This window comes from Myotis myotis, unplaced genomic scaffold, assembly GCF_014108235.1.
Source record: "Myotis myotis isolate mMyoMyo1 unplaced genomic scaffold, mMyoMyo1.p scaffold_m19_p_46, whole genome shotgun sequence".
NCBI lineage: Eukaryota > Metazoa > Chordata > Mammalia > Chiroptera > Vespertilionidae > Myotis > Myotis myotis.
Genome location: NW_023416353.1, coordinates 973,855 through 992,107, shown reverse-complemented (window position 1 = coordinate 992,107; position 18,253 = coordinate 973,855). Strand labels below are relative to the sequence as shown.

Here is an 18,253-nt window from a genome sequence, read left to right as displayed (position 1 = left end):
TGAAGCATGGAAGTGAAAGCAGGAAAGCCTGGTATAGAGTTATTAAGCCCCCAAGACCTCTTCCCCTAACTCAGACAGGTGGCCACCAGCACATTCTTCCACTCAGAGATGGAGGTTTGCACCACAGAATTATGGGACTTAGTTACAAAGAGGGCATGGTGCTAAAAACAAGAGGAATAAAGGAAAGTCTGCATATTAAAGAGGAAGGACCCTGAAGTTCCCTGCTCTCAGAAGACCAGACACCAGATATGTTGTTTCAAACAAGAGATCAGAAATTCCTTCTGGAAAAACGAAATACTCCTAAGATTAGACCTCCAGATACTAAAATGAGAAAGGCAATGGATGTAAAAGTAGAGAAAGAACATGGGTTATGGAGGCACACTGCCCTTGTTTCAACCTTAGCACCATCACTTACGTACCAGCATTAGGACTTGAAACAAAGTAGTTAACCTCTTTGGAAACCTCTTAAGTTTCCTCATCTGAAAATGCAGATAATAGCGCTTATCTCTTGGTTCTATTGTGAGAATAAAATATTTTAATGCACATCAAGTTCAATCATTCCCTTCTCATTCTCTGTAAGAGGATTAGACATCCCGACCCATTGCCATTGCCATTGCCCCAGCACTGTAAACCCTCAGGAGTGGAGTAGGTTTCCCAACCCTACTGTCAAGCCTGCCCTCTTGTCTAGCTTTGGACAAGTGAATGTGACTACATTCAAGTACACCAGAGCTAAAATCTCTGCATGTTCTGTAAACTCTCTTCCTCTTCGAAGCCTCACCATGGGAACTACATGTCCCAATTAGCTACTCTTTTAGCCTGGGTCATAGAATGAGACCTACAGCCACCTTCAGCTGCCCACAGGAAACATAAGTGAGAAAAACTGTTTAATGTAGAAAACCACTGAGATTTGGGGCTCATTTGCTACTGTCACTACTCTAAAGAGACAACTCTGTATTTTTAAGTTCTCAAAGGCCTATATTTTAGAAATACCTGGAAAGTATATCTTTAATAACATTTTGATTTCTAATAATGTATTTGACTTCTATTCAAGCAATTGAAAATTGTATCATTTGTGATAGCTAAATGTCAGGGCTCTATGACCAGTTAATGAAGGAAGATAACTTACATTAATTGATCACCTATAACATACCACACACAATATTTCATTTAGTCCTCATAACAATGCTATAGAATAAATTATACTTATAATAATTACCTGTAAGTGTTATCACCCTCCTAATTAAAAGAGACAAATAAGACTCACAAAATATGTGACTTGCCCACTCTGGAACTATTAACACTGTCAGCCTTTGATTCAGGTGGGTCTGTCTTCAAGCCCATTCATTTCCCACCACCACCTTGTTACTATTATATATTCAGGTCTTATTCTTTATAATCCAGCCCCTAACCTCCAAGAACCTAGCTCAATACCTGACATATTATAAATGTTCAAAAAAATACTGAATTGCAAAGAAAATTTAAAAAATGACTTTCATCATATAGCATACACTAAAATAGTTAAAATAGAAAAATTTTCAAACTATAGACAAATTAAAAGAAAATAATCCTACATAATGAGAGGAATATGCTAATTAGCTGTTATGCCCTGAGGCGTAACGACCAAGCGCATCACAACCAGATCACGGATCAGTAGGAGTGTGGGCCAGCAAGGTGCAACCGGGCTGCGGAGAGCTATAGGAGGGGGCAGGGCAGCAAGCTATGGGCAGGGGGAGGAGTAAGGGGGAAGCTACAGGAGGGCGGGGTAGCGGGCAGAGAATTACAGGAGGGCTGCAGCGACCTACTGGTGCACAGATTTGTGTGCAGGGCTACTAGTATTAAATATTTGTCATATATCTAAACAAAGATGGAATTTATAAACTTAGAAGCAGCTGAAGAAATCACAGTAATAGACCAATAGATTTAAATAGATAAATAAATGAAACTCCTATATGTCAAATAACGTTCTCCCTAATGGAACCAAAATTAAACAGTAAACTACATGCCTCAAAAGAAGACTGCAGCAAATGATAGTTAATATTCTGATTATATAAAGCAGGCAAAGAAGATGAAATTTTTATTTACACACAAGAAAATGCAAAATTAAATAAAATTAATCCTTTAATAATCAAACTATCAGGTAAAAATATATCTTTTTTTCAACTATTCAATAGGAAATTTTCTTTAAATGCCAAAACTCAGAGCTAGCAAGGTCTAATGTATATTCTTAGGTATTGTTTATAGGAGTGTTAGTTAATTAATTGAATATTTCTGGAAAGTAAATGAAGGTGAAAATAGTCTTGAGCTATTTGAACTCTTTGACCTAAAAATTTTATATGGGAATCTATTCTAAGGAATAATCCAAATATGGTAAAAGCCAAGGTTCAAAAGTGGACATCCTTGTTCTGAAGGAAGGGGAAACCCAATTTAGGTGCCAACAATAGAAAAACAAAATCATCTATTGTGCCTTTTCTTTCCTAGGATATTAATAATCTATTTAAAATTGATTTTAAGACTATGCAAAAATATGAAGAAAAATCAGTATAATATTAAATGCAGAAAATAAAATTCAGAATTGTACATACAAATTAAATTAGAAATATTCTAAAATATAACACTGCTTGCCTTTTAGCATTTTCTCTGAGTTTTCTTATATGAATGCTTACTATTTTAATAATGAAAATAAAAAACTTACATACATTTTACTTATTTTTAAAATATATTTTTATTGATTTTTTAAATTTAATGGATGTAAAACACTTAGAAATAGTGCTTGACACAGAGCAAACATTCGAATATCTGTCAATCACTGCTTACGTATTAAAAAATATACTGGGAAGAAATTATTCTCTTTTGCTAGGAAACTGATACATATCGCTAGAGTCATCAATCAAAATGTAGTTGATTTTCCTTACTCATTAATACAAGCTGAGAAAATATTTAAATTCATAAAAATATTCTTTCAGTGCCAAGGGACTATTTCCTAAATCCCAAGTCTAAAATTACTCCTAAAATGAATAAGAAAAATATAAAAGTATTACCTTGTTGATATCATCTGCTGCAAATCCACTTTGTTGTAAGAGTGCTCTGATTGCTTCTATACATTTATTAAAAAGTGGAGAACAGAGAAGTTCAAATCTTGCTCTATACACACAAAGAAGAGAAAGAAAAAAGGCTTATACAATTAAACAAGACATCTTTTACCTTTTAAAAAATTTTATTTTCATGGAAATGTGATTAATTGCATAAATTTATAAAAATCTGTTAAACTTTTTTTTACCAAGGCTTTGACTAGAATGTCATTTTGTTTTTAAATATATTTTTTAGTGTTCATAGTATTATAGATTATTTCCCACCCTCCCTCTTCCCCCCCCCTTCTCTCAGCCTCTACCCACCCACCCAGGTCTAAACTACCCTATTTATTGCCTGTGTACAGGACATCTTTTTCTTTTGAAGAGTAATGCCAAAACCTAATGTGACAGTCCTCTTAAGAATAGGTTTATGATCAGAACAGGATTATTTAGCACCTAGCAATGCAATACCATTGGGGGGGGGGGTATCTAAATTATTCATCTACCAATGTATAGACATGTTAAGATCAAATTCAGGTTGGAGATTCTTACCCAATGCCCTATTTACACGTTGTCCATAACCTGAAAATGAAATGTATGACAGTTCCAACAGTAAATCTATTGATCCAAATCAAACCATCATTTGGAAGTGTTTTTTTTTTTTTGAGTTAAAGTTTTAAAAATTATTTCGCACTATTTTTCTTTATAATCTCAGATTATATTGTACCTAAATTTAGCTCTTTGGCACCATCTGGGAAACATGAATGCTAGCATAGAATTAAAAAATATATATTTTTATTGACTTCAGAGAGGAAGGGAGAGGGAGAGAGAGAAACATCAATGAGTGAGAATCATCGATCGGCTGCCCCTCCAACGCACTCCACTGCAGATAGAGCTAGAAACTTGGGTATATGCCCTGATGGGAATCTAACTGTGACCACCTGGTTAATAGGTCAATGCTCAAACACTGAGACACACCAGCCCGGCACTAGCATAGAATTTTAAAAACAATCTACATTCAGGAAAAACATATTCCCTAATTTTATACTGAACTTCTTAGATGCAGATGACTGATTTTTAAATTTATTTGTGCTATTTCTAGATATTAAAATATTCCTATGGTTGCGATTTTAGTGATAAGGCAAAATTTCCTTAACAAAAAATTACAAATTCTATTTCATTCTTAATAACTGATATTAATAAGCCAATATATACTTATATACTGAGTACTTAGCACGAAGTTAGGAATTCTGGAAATAGAAAAAATATAGACACTCTACCCACCTTTCTATTATTTGGGCTGTAGCTTGAAATCTCACTTAAAAGATCTAGTGTAGTGCTGTCTAATAGAATTTTCTGTGAACACTAGCCACATGTGAGTACAGTAAAACCTCAATACAACAAACTAATTCAGGTGAGAGAGTGTTTGTTAAAGCCCAAAGTCCGTTATATAATAAAGTAGGTTTTCTGAGTGTATATGTTAAAAAATTGACATATTAGTTTACCTATTTTTACTTATGTAGACATGTTTGTGTAGTTAAAATTAAGTATGTATGAATACTTTAATTTCACAGAAAAGCTTCCTATATATATTACATTAATTTTAAATTTATACTGAACAGAATCTAGTAAATGCGTGCATTCACCAGTCACCACGAGTAAACAAATGCACACAGCTGGGGATGGCTTAGCGAATGTCTAAACATCAGTCCAAACATGTTAAGACTGCTGCAGAAAGTCACGCCAGTGACAACAGAACCAATTACCAAGTGGGCGATGCTTGTGATCATGTGCTAATCATTCGATGAACCCTGTTTATGAGCAGTGACTCCTGTATTTAAATATGTAATAGTTGTAGATATGTAATATTTACGTATGTCCGCGAAATTACAAGTGTTTTTTCCCAACATATGGCCTAATTGCGAAAATTTGGGAAAAATAACTATGAGTCAATAACAAAAAAGGATAACCTGTTTATTTAATTACTAGAGGCCCAGTGCACAAAATTCGTGCAGGGAGGGGGGTTCCCTCTGCCCTGCCTGCACCCACTCCAATTGGGGATCCCTCACGGGATGTCTGACCGCCAGTTGGATGCCCCTCTCACAATCTGGGACTGCTGGCTCCTAACCACTCACCTACCTGCCTGCCTGATAGTCCCTAACTGCCTCTGCCTGCCTGCCTGCCTGATTGCCCTAACTGCCCTCCCCTGCTGGCCTGATCTCGCCCCCAACTGCCCTCCCCTGCCGGCCTGATCTCGCACCTAACTGCTCTCCCCTGCCGGCCTGATCGCCCCTAACTGCCCTCCCCTGCCAGTCTGATCTTGTCCCTAACTACCCTCCCCTGCTGGCCTGATCTCACCCCCAACTGCCCTCCTCTGCCAGCCAATTTGGTTCTGATTGGTCGGTTTCTATGCCCGTCAGCGTCAAAAGCTCTGCCTCCTAGGCAGCCATTGGCTCCTCGCAGTTGACCCAGATTTGGTTTTCATTGGTCAGTTTCTATGCCAGTCAGCGTCAAAAGCTCTGCCTCCTAGGCAGCCATTGGCTCCTGGCACATCACCCAGATTTGGTTCTGATTGGTCAGTTTCTATGCCAGTCAGCGTCAAAAGCTCTGCCTCCTAGGCAGCCATTGGCTCCTGGCACTTCACCCAGATTTGGTTCTGATTGGTCAGTTTCTATGCCAGTCAGCGTCTCTGGGCCTATCAACAGGGCCTGATCAGAAAGGCGGGGCTGATCAGCAGCCCCAGTGGAGGCCTGGAGAGAAATGGAGGCACAGCTGTTGGCCAGGCTGGGAGAGAAAGAGAGGCAAGTTCTGATCAACGGCTGCCACAGAGGCTATGGATCAGATCCTGCCTCTCTCTCTGCAGGCCTCTCTCAGGGCCTGATCCGCAGCACCCTATGCAGTCAGTGCTGGGTCGGGGCGCCTGAAGCAGCCCCGGTCAGTGCTGGGTCGCAATGGCAACCCAGCACTGACTTACGGTCTGGTCAAGCCATCGGTCATTACGACCCTGGCTCTTTATTATATAGATAAGCAAATCTTGGTTAAAAGAATTTTAAAATTCACAGGGTATTAATTTTCACATATGACATATGGACCGGAAATTTTATCCATTAAATCCAAAGTCCGTTAAATTGAGGTCTGAAAAATCGAGGGTTTACAGTATTGAGCACTGAAATAGTGGCTAGTATTACTGATAAATGAAATTTTTTATTATTTGTTTCTAATTAACTTATATCTAAATGGCCATAGGTAGAGAGCAGCTATTGTATTGGACATGCAGAGCCAGAATCTTCAGAAAAGTCCAGGGAGAGTGAGGAAGCTAAACTATAATAGACAAAGAGAGAATTTAACCAAATATACTCAGTTCAATACTAAAAATAATACAATGCTATAATTCTGGAAGTTCTTAGTATGTTTCCAATTCACCTGTTAGGTTTTGGAGATGTTTAAATAGTTTAACTAGTGGTAACTATTACTATTGTTAGTAATATGCAATGTAAAATGATAAGGCACCATCCTGTGTTTGGACTTTTGGGGTAAAAGTGCAATCACTGATAAGCAATGATTTGGATTATGTAAAAGACAAAGGTATTAAAAATAGTTTTATGCACATTATATCTACACTTAGTGGAAGTCATAACAACTATTAAAATTTAAAATGATGATGGGTGACAGAGCAATCAAAACCAAAATAAATATCAATCTTTAGTATCCTACATAATAAAAGGCTAATATGCAAATAGACTGAACAGCGAACCAACCGAACTGGTCGCTATGACATGAGCTGACCGCCAGGGGGCGCGTGCGGAACATGGCAGGTGTCGGCAGCAGGCGGCAGAGCGTGGAACATGGTGGATGATAGATGCAGCAGGATGATAGAGCAGGTGAGCGGGGGCGCCAGACCAAGGTGGGGCGCCAGTCGCTGTCATCGGGGCGAGCCTCTGGTGGTTACTGAAAATTCTTTGCTCTAGCACGCTGTGGTCTTGCCTGACGCTTTTATCTGCTACCGGCCCTGACTGCCCCTCAGGGCTTGTCCACTTCCCCATGCTCCTGAGGGGCAATTGGGGCCAGCAGCCACCTCTCACACCCGCTGCTGGCAATGGCCCCACTTGCACTCGCAGCCAGCACTGGAGCCACCGCTCACACCTGCTGCCAGCACCTGGTGCTGGTCCCAATCGCTTGGTGCCATCAGCAGGTGCGAGTGGCGGCTGACGGCACCAATTGCCCCTCAGGGTTTCTAACCTTCCCCAGCTCCTGATGGGTGATTGGGGCAGCAGCCACTGCTTGCACCCGCTGTCAGTGCCGGCCCTGCTCGCACCCACTGCTGGCGCCGGCCCCAATTGCTCTGCGCCATCATCGGGTGCAAGCGGGGCTGGCGCCGTCAGCGTGTGGGAACGTTGGCAGCGGGAGTGGGGCTGCCAGCAGACAAGGAACTGGAGGCTGCGGCAGGAGGGGCCAGACAGGGGCGTGGAAGATGGACTGAGACACACCCATGCCCACTGCAGCCTCATGGCCTACAGTTCCTTTCAAGGTGCATGAATTTGTGCCCTGAGCCCCTAGTCTAATCTAAGAAAAGACAAACATGCAAATTGACCATGCCTTTGCTATGCCTTAAGCCATGCCCACCAGCCAATCAGAGCGACTATATGCAAATTAACCCAACCAAGATGGCGGTCGGCAGCCACGGAGCTGGAGCAAGCTGGAGGCTTGGTTGCTCCAGTGATGGAGGAAGCCAGGCTTCCCGCCTGCCGCTGCTGGCTCTGAGCTCCACTGAAGGTAACAAAGTTTTAATTATAGAAGATAAATAAACCCCAGATACCTGTTTTCAGCAGGCTGTGGCCACAGAGCTGGAGCGAGCAGGAAGCCAAACTTCCCGCTACAAAGTTTCAATTATAGAAGGAAAATAAATCTCAGAATAAAAAAGGAAAAAAGGAGAGGCTGGGAGCATCCGTTGCCGGGGGATGGGCCGGCCTGAAAACGGCCCTCAGCCCCTTACCCAGACTGTCCAGGCAACCAAGTGGGGACCCCCCCCAACCTAAAGGGGGTGTGGGTACCAACTGGGGGGGGGGGCTTGACCAGCCTGCAAAAAGCCATCAGCCCCTCACTCAGGCTGGCCAAGCACCCCAGTGGGGACCCCCACCCTGAAAGGGGTGTGACCAGCCTGCAAACACCCATCAGCCCCTCTCCCAGGCTGGCCAGGCACCACAGCAGGGACCCCCACCCTGATCCGGGACACCCTTCAGGGAAAACCAGCCTGCCCCCACCCATGTACCAAGCCTCTATGCTATATAATAAAAGGATAATAGGCAAACTGACCCTAACAGTGGAATGACTGGTCACTATGACACACACTGACCACCAGGGGGCAGCGCTCAATGCAGGAGCTGCCCCCTGGTGGTCAGTGCACTCCCACAGGGGGAGCTCTGCTCAGCCACAAGCCAGACTGATGGCTGCCAGTACAGCGGTGGTGGTGGGAGCCTCTCCCATCTCCTCAGCAGCGCTAAGGATGTATGACTGCAGCTTAGGCCTGCTCCCCGCTGGCAAGTGGACATCCCCCGAGGGCTCCTGGGCTGCCAGAGGGATGTCTGATTGCCAGCTTAGGCCCAATCCCCCCCTCCCAGGGAGCCGGCCTAAGCCAGCAGGTGGACATCCACCGAGGGGTCCCAGACTGCGAGAGGGCACAGGCTGGGCTGAGGGAAACCCCCACCAGTGCACAAATTTTTGTGCACCAGGCCTCTAGTAGTGTAATAATTACAGAGTCTGAACTTTGGGGTCCAACTGGCTAGGTTTGAATCCCAGGTCCATCACTTACTAGCTGTGTAACCTTGGGCAAATAAACCTCTCTGTATTTCAGCTTCCTCATATGTAAAATAAGGACATTATCTTTGGGTTGTTGTGAGGATATGATGAGTTCATACTTAGAATACAGGCTACCACATAGTGTTAATGATTAAGTTATAGTAAACAACCTTGAACCATGTGCAAGCCCCACGTCAAATTTAAGCAATAAAGTAGGAGCCATATAGATGGGGCTGCCATTTAGTAAGAGAAATCTGAAAATCTCAAACTTAAGTCTCCTCTCACCATTCTTTAAAAGATCTGGGATGATTTTTTTCAGACACTGCTATTTGCAAGTAACAATCACACCTGACATAATTATTTTGAGAACAGTTACTTATTCTGACAAAAAACTGGATCCCAGAAGTAAAGACAAGAAAGCTCTTTTATAGATGGCAACTAAATTTCAAATGAAGAAAAAACCCAAGAGTGAGAAAATTACACCTAAACATGAAAGCAGTTGACATTTTTATGAAGGTTTTTCGAACTTCAGTTTTACCTGGACACATTGCAGTCAAAATCCTGACCTTCATATAACGAGTCAAGGAAACAATTGGCACTTCCCAAGGTTGACAGAGAATGTTTTGCAATGTCAGCACTGTTCATCAATTTCATCATAGCACGAGCATTTCCTCTGATGTCATGTTTGAAGGATCTATGTTAAAAATATAGTTTCTGAAGTTAGAATTTATTATAACTAAAATCTGGATAATCCCAATTAAGATAATAAGGCTTGTTGAGTCTTTCTCTGTCCTGCCCAGACAGGACACACTGTGGTAAATTGGGGTAATGAGTGCAATAGCTAAACACAAAAATAGACAGAGATCTGAAATGGCGGCGGTATAGATGGATGTGTCCCATGCCTTGTCCCAGAGCAGATAGGGTGAGCAGCTGAACCGGTAACATCTAGCCCAAATTGGCAGGAGATTCAGCTGAGAGACAGTCTGCAGCCAGGAAAGACGGAGGACTCGAAGAGAAAGGGAACTGTTGGAGACTGCCAGATTGGGGTCCCTTAAACCGGCAGCCTCCACTGCTGCTGAAATCTCTCCCAGAGTGCCGGCTCAGCCGCAGAGACCGCGCCATCTTGAGTGGCTGATATCGGAAGCGTATACATCCAGAGACCCTACTACCACGGCATCCAGGGATCATCTCAAGCAGCGCGACTACATGGAATCAGACAAGCCTTGCTCCTCCTCATGGAAAGGCCAGATTTCACCTAAAGGTGTGGTTTGCAATCCAGGTTGGAGAGAGGAACGCGTGCGGGGGAACTCTGCGCCCCACAAAGTCCACGGCCGTTGGGGCCAGCGTGATCTGTGAATGTGGAAGGGGTCCCACAGGGCTGCTGGCAGAAGGGAACTCTAAAAATAAGCCCATAGCTTATTTTTCTTACCCTATTTCTCTTACCCTATTTCTGCTTTAGATTTTCCCTATTCCTTCTTTTTACCCCCCATAGCTGGATTGGGTGAAAAAGGCAGCCTCGGATATTGCCAGTGTGCTGGCTGCTTAATTCCAGGGGAGAGAGGATGTGTGGAAGAGACTGCGCACAGAGCTGGACGGTGGAGGGTTGCCAGTTCATGCACCTTCTCAGGCTCTTTTTCCTTTTTCTCTCTCCCCCTTAAATCTTTGTGTTTGATTATTACATCCAATACATAGGATCGCCCAATTGGGGTCACTCACAGAGACTGCAGGGGAAAGTTGTTTTGGTGGAGTGGGAATCAGAGTGGGGAGTAACGATCAAAGAACCAGTTCTGGGCAGTCGACTCTCCCAAAACCCAACTACTGGCCAGAGAGGACTTATAGCCTTGGAGGTCAATCCAGAAACACTGCTGACCAGGGTCTGAACCACAAACTGACGCTTCTGTAAACACAAATAATGGTAGTCTGGGAAACAAATACTGCCTGCTTTAAAATCAGGACTGTGGTTTACAACGCAGAGGAACAGTGTATCGCAGGGAACTTCAACACTCTCCTGAACACCTGACAGGACTAAGGCGTGCCAAACAGAAGAGTAGAGTAATTGAAGGACCTTCACTACTGCACAATTTTTTTTCACCTTTTACTCAAGAAGCTAAATTTTTTCATTTTTCATCACCTGATTTTGCCCTTTTAATTACTACATTTTTATTTTTAACCAGTATTATTACTACAACCATTTTACCTTGTTTTATAGTGTCATTTTATTTTCTCTTTATTTTATTTTGGGATTAGTGTTCTACATTCTATTTTCATCTTTCCTTTAGCATCATTTTACTCTACCTCAACTTTACCTTTACGCCAAACTCTCTTACTCACTTTTCCCCTTTTGTTGTCCTGTTTCTCTTACCCTATTTCTGCTTTAGATTTTCCCTATTCCTTCTTTTTCACCCCCTCTTAAAATTTCACCCTATTTATATATCTAATTTCCAATTCCCTGCTCTAAATCCATATACACCTCTCTCTTCTCTTTTTTCACTATCCAAATTTTTTTTCTCTCTGGCGTTTTGTTGTTGTTTGCTTGATTGTTGAGTATATTGGGTTTTTTATGCTTGTTTGTGAGATTGTTTTTCTTTCTCTTTTTCTGTTGTTTTTTTTCCCCCCGGTTATTTTTTTGCTTCTGTGTTCCCTCGCCTCGCTTGATATCAATTGTTGTTTGTAGTTTGCATTCATCTCTAGGGATCTGTTGCTGGAATTTGTTGGGATTAGTGGCTGTTCTATTGGCGTTTTCTCCCCATATAAATAGTTTCTTCCCCTCTTCTATTTCATCCTTTTTCTTTTCTCTCTTACTTTTTTTTCCTTTTCCCAACTTCATTTTTGCACTCCTCTTCTTTCTTCCTTATACCCTAATTCTCTTTGCTCTGGTGGTCACCTTTATTTGGGGTTATTAGTATTGTGAATACATTTATGTTCAGTGCCTTGTATGTTGTGCCTTGTTGTGTTGTATTTTGTGCCTTTAAATCAACGCAGCAGAGAGAGAACTACATAACCTATCACCTGGAGAAGAGAGATCATGGGGAGACAAAGAAACAGCCCGCATATGAAAGAAAAACAGGCATCACCAGAAAAGGAAGTAAACGAAATGGAGGCAGAGAAAGAATTCAGAGAAATGGTCATAAGGTGGGTGAAAAGAATGGAACACAAATTCAACAATATGTGTAAGAACCAAGAGGAAATGAAGAAGAACCAAGAAGAAATGAAAAATGACATCACTGCTATAAAGACCTCAATAGAAAGCATCAACAGTAGACTAGAAGAAGCAGAGGACGGCATCAGTGAGCTAGAAGACAAGGTAGGAAAAAATACCTAAGCAGAGCAGCTTCTAGAAAAAAAAATTAAAAAGCAGGAGGAGAGCCTAAGAGAACTTTGGGACAACACGAAATGAAACAACACCCGCATAATAGGGGTGCCAGAAGGAGAGGAAACTGAGCAAGGAATAGAAAAACCTGTTTGAAAAAATAATGACAGAAAACATCCCTGATATAGGGAAGAAAAAACTCACACAAATCCAAGAAGCTCACACAGTCCCAAACAAAATGAACCCCAAAAGACCGACGCCAAGGCACATTATAACTAATTGGCAAACACCAATGACAAAGCAAGAATCTTAAAAGCGGCCAGAGAGAGACAGAAAGTTACCTACAAAGGATCCCCCATCAGACTAGCGACTGATTTCTCAACAGAAAAACATCAGGCAAGAAGGGAATAGAATGAAATACACAGTCATGCAAAGGAAGGGTCTGAATCCAAGAATACTGTACCCAGCAAGGGTATCAATCAAAATTGAGGGTGAAATCAGGAGCTTCACAGACAAAAAATGACTACGGGAGTTTATTACCACCAAACCAGCAATGCAAGAAATGCTACAGGGTCTGCTGTAAAAAGAAAAAAATAGGAAATGAAGAAGGAATACAGGGGTAAAGAATAAAAACGGCAACAAACAAGTATCTATCAATAATAACTTTACGACAGAAACCAAGATGGCGGCATAGGTAAACACCCTGTTGATTCTGTGCGACCCGCCCCGCCCAAGCCCTGCACAGACCCATTTGCCAGATAGCCTCAGGCAAAGGCAAACACAGGAGTTTGCTGCCTCAAACAACCACTTCAAAAATACAACTAAAAGATGGAATGGACATCACCCAGAACCACAGGAAGGCTGGCTGAGGGGAAATTCTTCAACTAGAAGGAAAGAGAACAGCATACCGAGACTCAGAGGAGGTGCAGTGTGGAAAATACAAAGGTGTGGAGGTGCGCGCGAAGCGGGCTGGTGGCTGAGGGCACGGTTGTTGTTTTCAATCAGGAGGGAGGCTCAGGCTCTGAGCTCTAGTTCCGGGCAAGTCTCTGGGGACCCAGACTCAAACGGGAGAAGCGGGACTGTCTGGCATCGGTCGGAGCGTGAGGGCAGCTTTCTCTCCGAGGTTTGCAGCGGTTGCTGGGACTCTATGAGGCAGAGCCTCTGGGGATGGAACTGAGAGCAGCCATAACTGCTCGCTCTGCCCACCCTGTTGATTCCGTGCGACCCGCCCCGCCCAAGCCCTGCACAGACCCATTTGCCAGACAGCCTCAGGCAAAGGCTAGATTAGCACCTCCCCAGAAGACAGAAGTTTTCCCACTGCAGACACAGCTGATTCTCACAGCCAGTTGGCCCGGAGGTCAAATCCCCCTAGTATTAACTACAACAATCAAGGCTTAACTACAACAAGACTGCGCACAAAGACCACAAGGGGGTGCACCAAGAAAGCAAAAAAAAATGCGGAGACAAAGAAACAGGACAAAATTGTCAATGGAGGATATTGAGTTCAGAACCACACTTTTAAGGTCTCTCAAGAACTGTCTAGAAGCCGCCGATAAAATTATTGAGATCTACAAGAAATCTAATGAGACCCTCGAGGTTGTAATAAAGAACCAACTAGAAATTAAGCATACACAGACTGAAATAAAGAATATTATACAGACTCCCAACAGCAGACCAGAGGAGCGCAAGAATCAAGTCAAAGATTTGAAATGTGAAGAAGCAAAAAACACCCAACCGGAAAAGCAAAATGAAAAAAGAATCCAAAAATATGAAGATAGTGTAAGGAGCCTCTGGGACAGCTTCAAGCGTACCATATCAGAATTATAGGGGTGCCAGAAGATGAGAGAGAGCAAGATATTGAAAACCTATTTGAAGAAATAATGACAGAAAACTTCCCCCACCTGGCGAAAGAAATAGACTTACAGGTCCAAGAAGCGCAGAGAACCCCAAACAAAAGGAATCCAAAGAGGACCACACCAAGACACATCATAATTAAAATGCCAAGAGCAAAAGACAAAGAGAGAATCTTAAAAGCAGCAAGAGAAAGAAACTCAGTTACGTACAAGGGAATACCCATACGACTGTCAGCTGATTTCTCAACAGAAACTTTGCAGGCCAGAAAGGAGTGGCAAGAAATATTCAAAGTGATGAATACCAAGAACCTACAACCAAGATTACTTTATCCAGCAAAGCTATCATTCAGAATTGAAGGTCAGATAAAGAGCTTCACAGATAAGGAAAAGCTAAAGGAGTTCATCACCACCAAACCAGTATTATATGAAATGCTGAAAGGTATCCTTTAAGAAGAGGAAGAAGAAGAAAAAGGTAAGATACAAATTATGAACAACAAATATGCATCTATCAACAAGTGAATCTAAGAATCAAGTGAATAAATAATCTGATGAACAGAATGAACTGGTGATTATAATAGAATCAGGGACATAGAAAGGGAATGGACTGACTATTCTTGGGGGGGAAAAGGGTGTGGGAGATGCGGGAAGAGACTGGACAAAAATCGTGCACCTATGGATGAGGACAGTGGGTGGGGAGTGAGGGCAGAGGGTGGGTTGGGAACTGGAAGGAGGGGAGTTATGGGGGGAAAAAAAGAGGAACAAATGTAATAATCTGAACAATAAAGATTTAATAAAAGTAATAATAATAACTTTAAATGTAAATGGATTAAATGCCCCAATCAAAAGACATAGGGTAACTGAGTGGATAAGAAAACACGACCCATAAATCTGCTGTCTACAGGAAACCCACCTCAGAATAAAAGACGTACACAGACTGACGGTGAAGGGATGGAAAAAGGTTTTTCAAGCGAATGGAAATGAAAAAAAAGCTGGGGTAACAATACTTATATCTGACAAATTAGATCTCAAATTGAAGGACATAAAAAGCGATAAGGAAGGCCACTTCATAATACAACAAGAAGAAATAACTCTGGTAAACATATACGCACCCAATATAGGAGCACCCAAATACATAAGAAAACTTCTGGAGGAGATCAAGGGAGAGATAGACATCAATACAATCATAATAGGGTACTTTAATACCCCACTATCGCCATTGGACAAGTCCTCTAAACAAAAAATCAGCAAAGAAACATCAATCCTAAATGACTCACTAGATCAGATGGAATTAATTGACATCTTCAGAACATTTCACCTCAAAGCTACAGAATATACATTCTTCTCAAGTGCACATGGACCATTTTCAAAGCTAGACCATATATTGGGTCACACGCAAAGTCTCTTCAAATTCAAGAAGATAGAAATCATATCAAGCATCTTCTCAGATCACAATGGCATAAAACTGGAAACCAACTACAATAAAAACAATCCAAAAAAATCAAACACATGGAGACTAAATAGCATGCTATTAAACAATGACTGGGTTACCAGAGAGATCAAAGAAGAAATAAAAAACATCATGGCAACAAACGACAATGAAAACACAAAAATACAAAACCTACGGGACACAGCAAAAGTAGTCTTGAGAGGGAAGTTCATAGCTCTATAAGCTTACTGCAAAAAACAAGAAACAATGATAATAAATTACCTAACCCTACAACTCAAAGAGTTAGAAAGAGAGCAACAAGAAAAGCCTAGTGTAAGCAGAAGGAAGGAAATAATAAAGATCAGAGCAGAGATAAAGGACATAGAGACCAAAAAAACAATACAAAAGATCAACAAAACCAAGAGCTGATTATTTGAAAGGATAATCAAGATTGAAAAACCTCTATCCAGGCTCACCAAGAAACAAAGAGAGGACCCAAATAAACAAAATCAGAAATGAAAGAGGAGAAATAACAACAGACCACACAGAAATACAAAGGATTGTTAAAAAATACTATGAACAACTCTACTCCAACAAACTAGACAAGCTGGAGGAAATGGACATATTCCTAGAAAAATACAACATTCCAAAACTTAATCAGGAAGAATCTAAAAATCTCAATAGGCCAATAACTGGAAGAAATTGAAGCAGTAATCAAAAAGCTTCCAGCAAACAAAAGCCCAGGGCCAGATGGCTACACAGAGGAGTTTTACCAAACATTCAAGGAAGAACTAAAACCTATCCTCCTCAGACTATTCCAAAAAATTCAAGAGGAAGGAACACTTCCAAGCTCATTCTATGAAGCCAGCATCACCCTAATATCAAAACCAGATAAAGACAACACAATGAAAGAGAATTACAGGCCAATATCCCTCATGAACATAGATGCCAAAATCCTCAACAAAATCCTAGCAAATCGGATCCAACAGTACATCAGAAAGATCACACACCATGACCAAGTAGGATTTATCCCAGGGATGCAAGGATGGTACAATATCTGCAAATCAATAAACGTAATACATCACATAAACAATTTGAGAGATAAAAACCACAGTCATATCAATTGATGCGGAAAAAGCATTTGACAAAATCCAACACCCATTTTTGATTAAAAACTCTCAGCAAAGTGGGAATAGAAGGATCATACCTCAATATAACAAAAACCATATATGACAAACCCACAGCCAACATCATACTCAATGGGTAAAAACTAAAACCATTTCCCCTAAGAACAGGAGCAAGTCAGGGTTGCCCACTCTCACCACTCCTGTTCAATACAGTACTGGAAGTATTAGCCATTGTGATTAGACAAGAAGAATAAATAAAAGGCAGCCAAATTGGAAATGAAGAAGTAAAACTGTCCTTATTCGCAGATGACATGATAGTGTACATAAAAAACCCTAAAGACTCCATCAAAAAACGATTAGACTTAATAAATGAATTCGGCAATGTAGGAGGACACAAAATCAACACCAAGAAATCTATGGCATTTCTATACACCAATAGTGAACTTACAGAAAGTGAGACTAAAAAAGCAATCCCATTTACCATCACACCAAAAAAATTAAGATTGCTAGGAATAACCCTAACTAAAGAGGTAAAAGACCTCTACCCAGAAAACTACAGGACGTTGAAAAAAGAGATAGAGGAAGACATAAATAGATGGAAGAACATATCATGTTCATGGATTGGTAGAAGCAACATCATTAAAATGTCCATACTACCCAAAGCAATCTATAAATTCAACGCACTTCCCATTAAAATATCAACAGCATATTTCACAGACCTAGAACGAACTCTCCAAAAATTCATCTGGAATAAAGAAAGACCCAGAATAGCTGCAGCGATCCTAAGAAAGAAGAACGAAGTACGTGGGATCTCAATACCTGATATTACAAAGCCACTGTTCTCAAAACTGCCTGGTATTGGCACAAAAAGAGACATATAGATCAATGGAGTAGAATAGAGAGCCCAGAAATCGACCCGAACCAATATGCTCAATTAATATTTGACAAAGGAGGCAAGAACACACAATGGAGTCAAGACAGTCTCTTTAATAAATGGTGTTGGGAAAATTGGACAGATAAATGCAAAAAAATAAAACTAGACCACCAACTTACACCATACACAAAAAAAGACTCAAAATGGATAAAGGACTTAAATGTAAGACGGGAAACCATAAAAATACTAGAGGAATTTAAAGGCAACAAAATTTCAGACATATGCCAAAGGAATATCGTTACCAATACAGCTCCTATGGCATTGGAAACTAAAGAGAAAATAAACAAATGGGACTACATCAAAATAAAAAGCTTCTGCACAGCAAAAGAAACCATCAACAAAACAACAAGAAAGCCCACTGCATGGGAGAACATATTCGCCAATGTTATCACCAATAAGGGTTTAATCTCCAACATTTATAGGGAACTACATGTCTTTAAATATGTACATTAATTAGAATTGTGAGTAAAATTAACAATGCTCTACCTTGAATTGGGACACCTTTATAACAAAAAACGGTATAGGTCTTTATTTAACAAATGAGAAATTACCACTTTTTCAAGACTTTCTTTTATCTAGTATAGCTAAACCAGTGGTTCTCAACCTTCCTAATGCTGCGACCCTTTAATACAGTACCTCATGTTGTGGTGACCCCCAACCATAAAATTATTTTCGTTGCTACTTCATAACTGTAATTTTGCTACTGTTATGAAGTGTAATGTAAATATCTGATATGCAG

At 41.1% G+C, this 18,253-nt stretch overlaps 1 protein-coding gene across 9 annotated transcripts in view; it reads right to left on the bottom strand.

Moving 5' to 3' along the window:
• HSPA14 (heat shock protein family A (Hsp70) member 14) overlaps window positions 1–18,253 on the bottom strand; it is a 55,740-nt gene that overhangs the window by 19,833 nt on the left and 17,654 nt on the right. For 6 of the 9 annotated variants that reach the window (XR_004967276.1, XM_036307294.1, XM_036307292.1 and 3 more), the window contains 3 exons: window positions 9,403–9,558; window positions 7,885–7,941; window positions 3,039–3,141 (listed from right to left, as the gene is read on the bottom strand). Coding sequence is in view for 8 of the 9 variants with exons in the window: in XM_036307294.1 (XP_036163187.1) it covers window positions 3,039–3,141; window positions 7,885–7,941; window positions 9,403–9,558 (316 nt within the window). In the remaining variant the exon portion in view is untranslated. The remainder of the gene's footprint in view (window positions 1–3,038; window positions 3,142–7,884; window positions 7,942–9,402; window positions 9,559–18,253) is intronic. The other 3 variants (XM_036307293.1, XM_036307299.1, XM_036307297.1) reach the window with 2 other exon arrangements.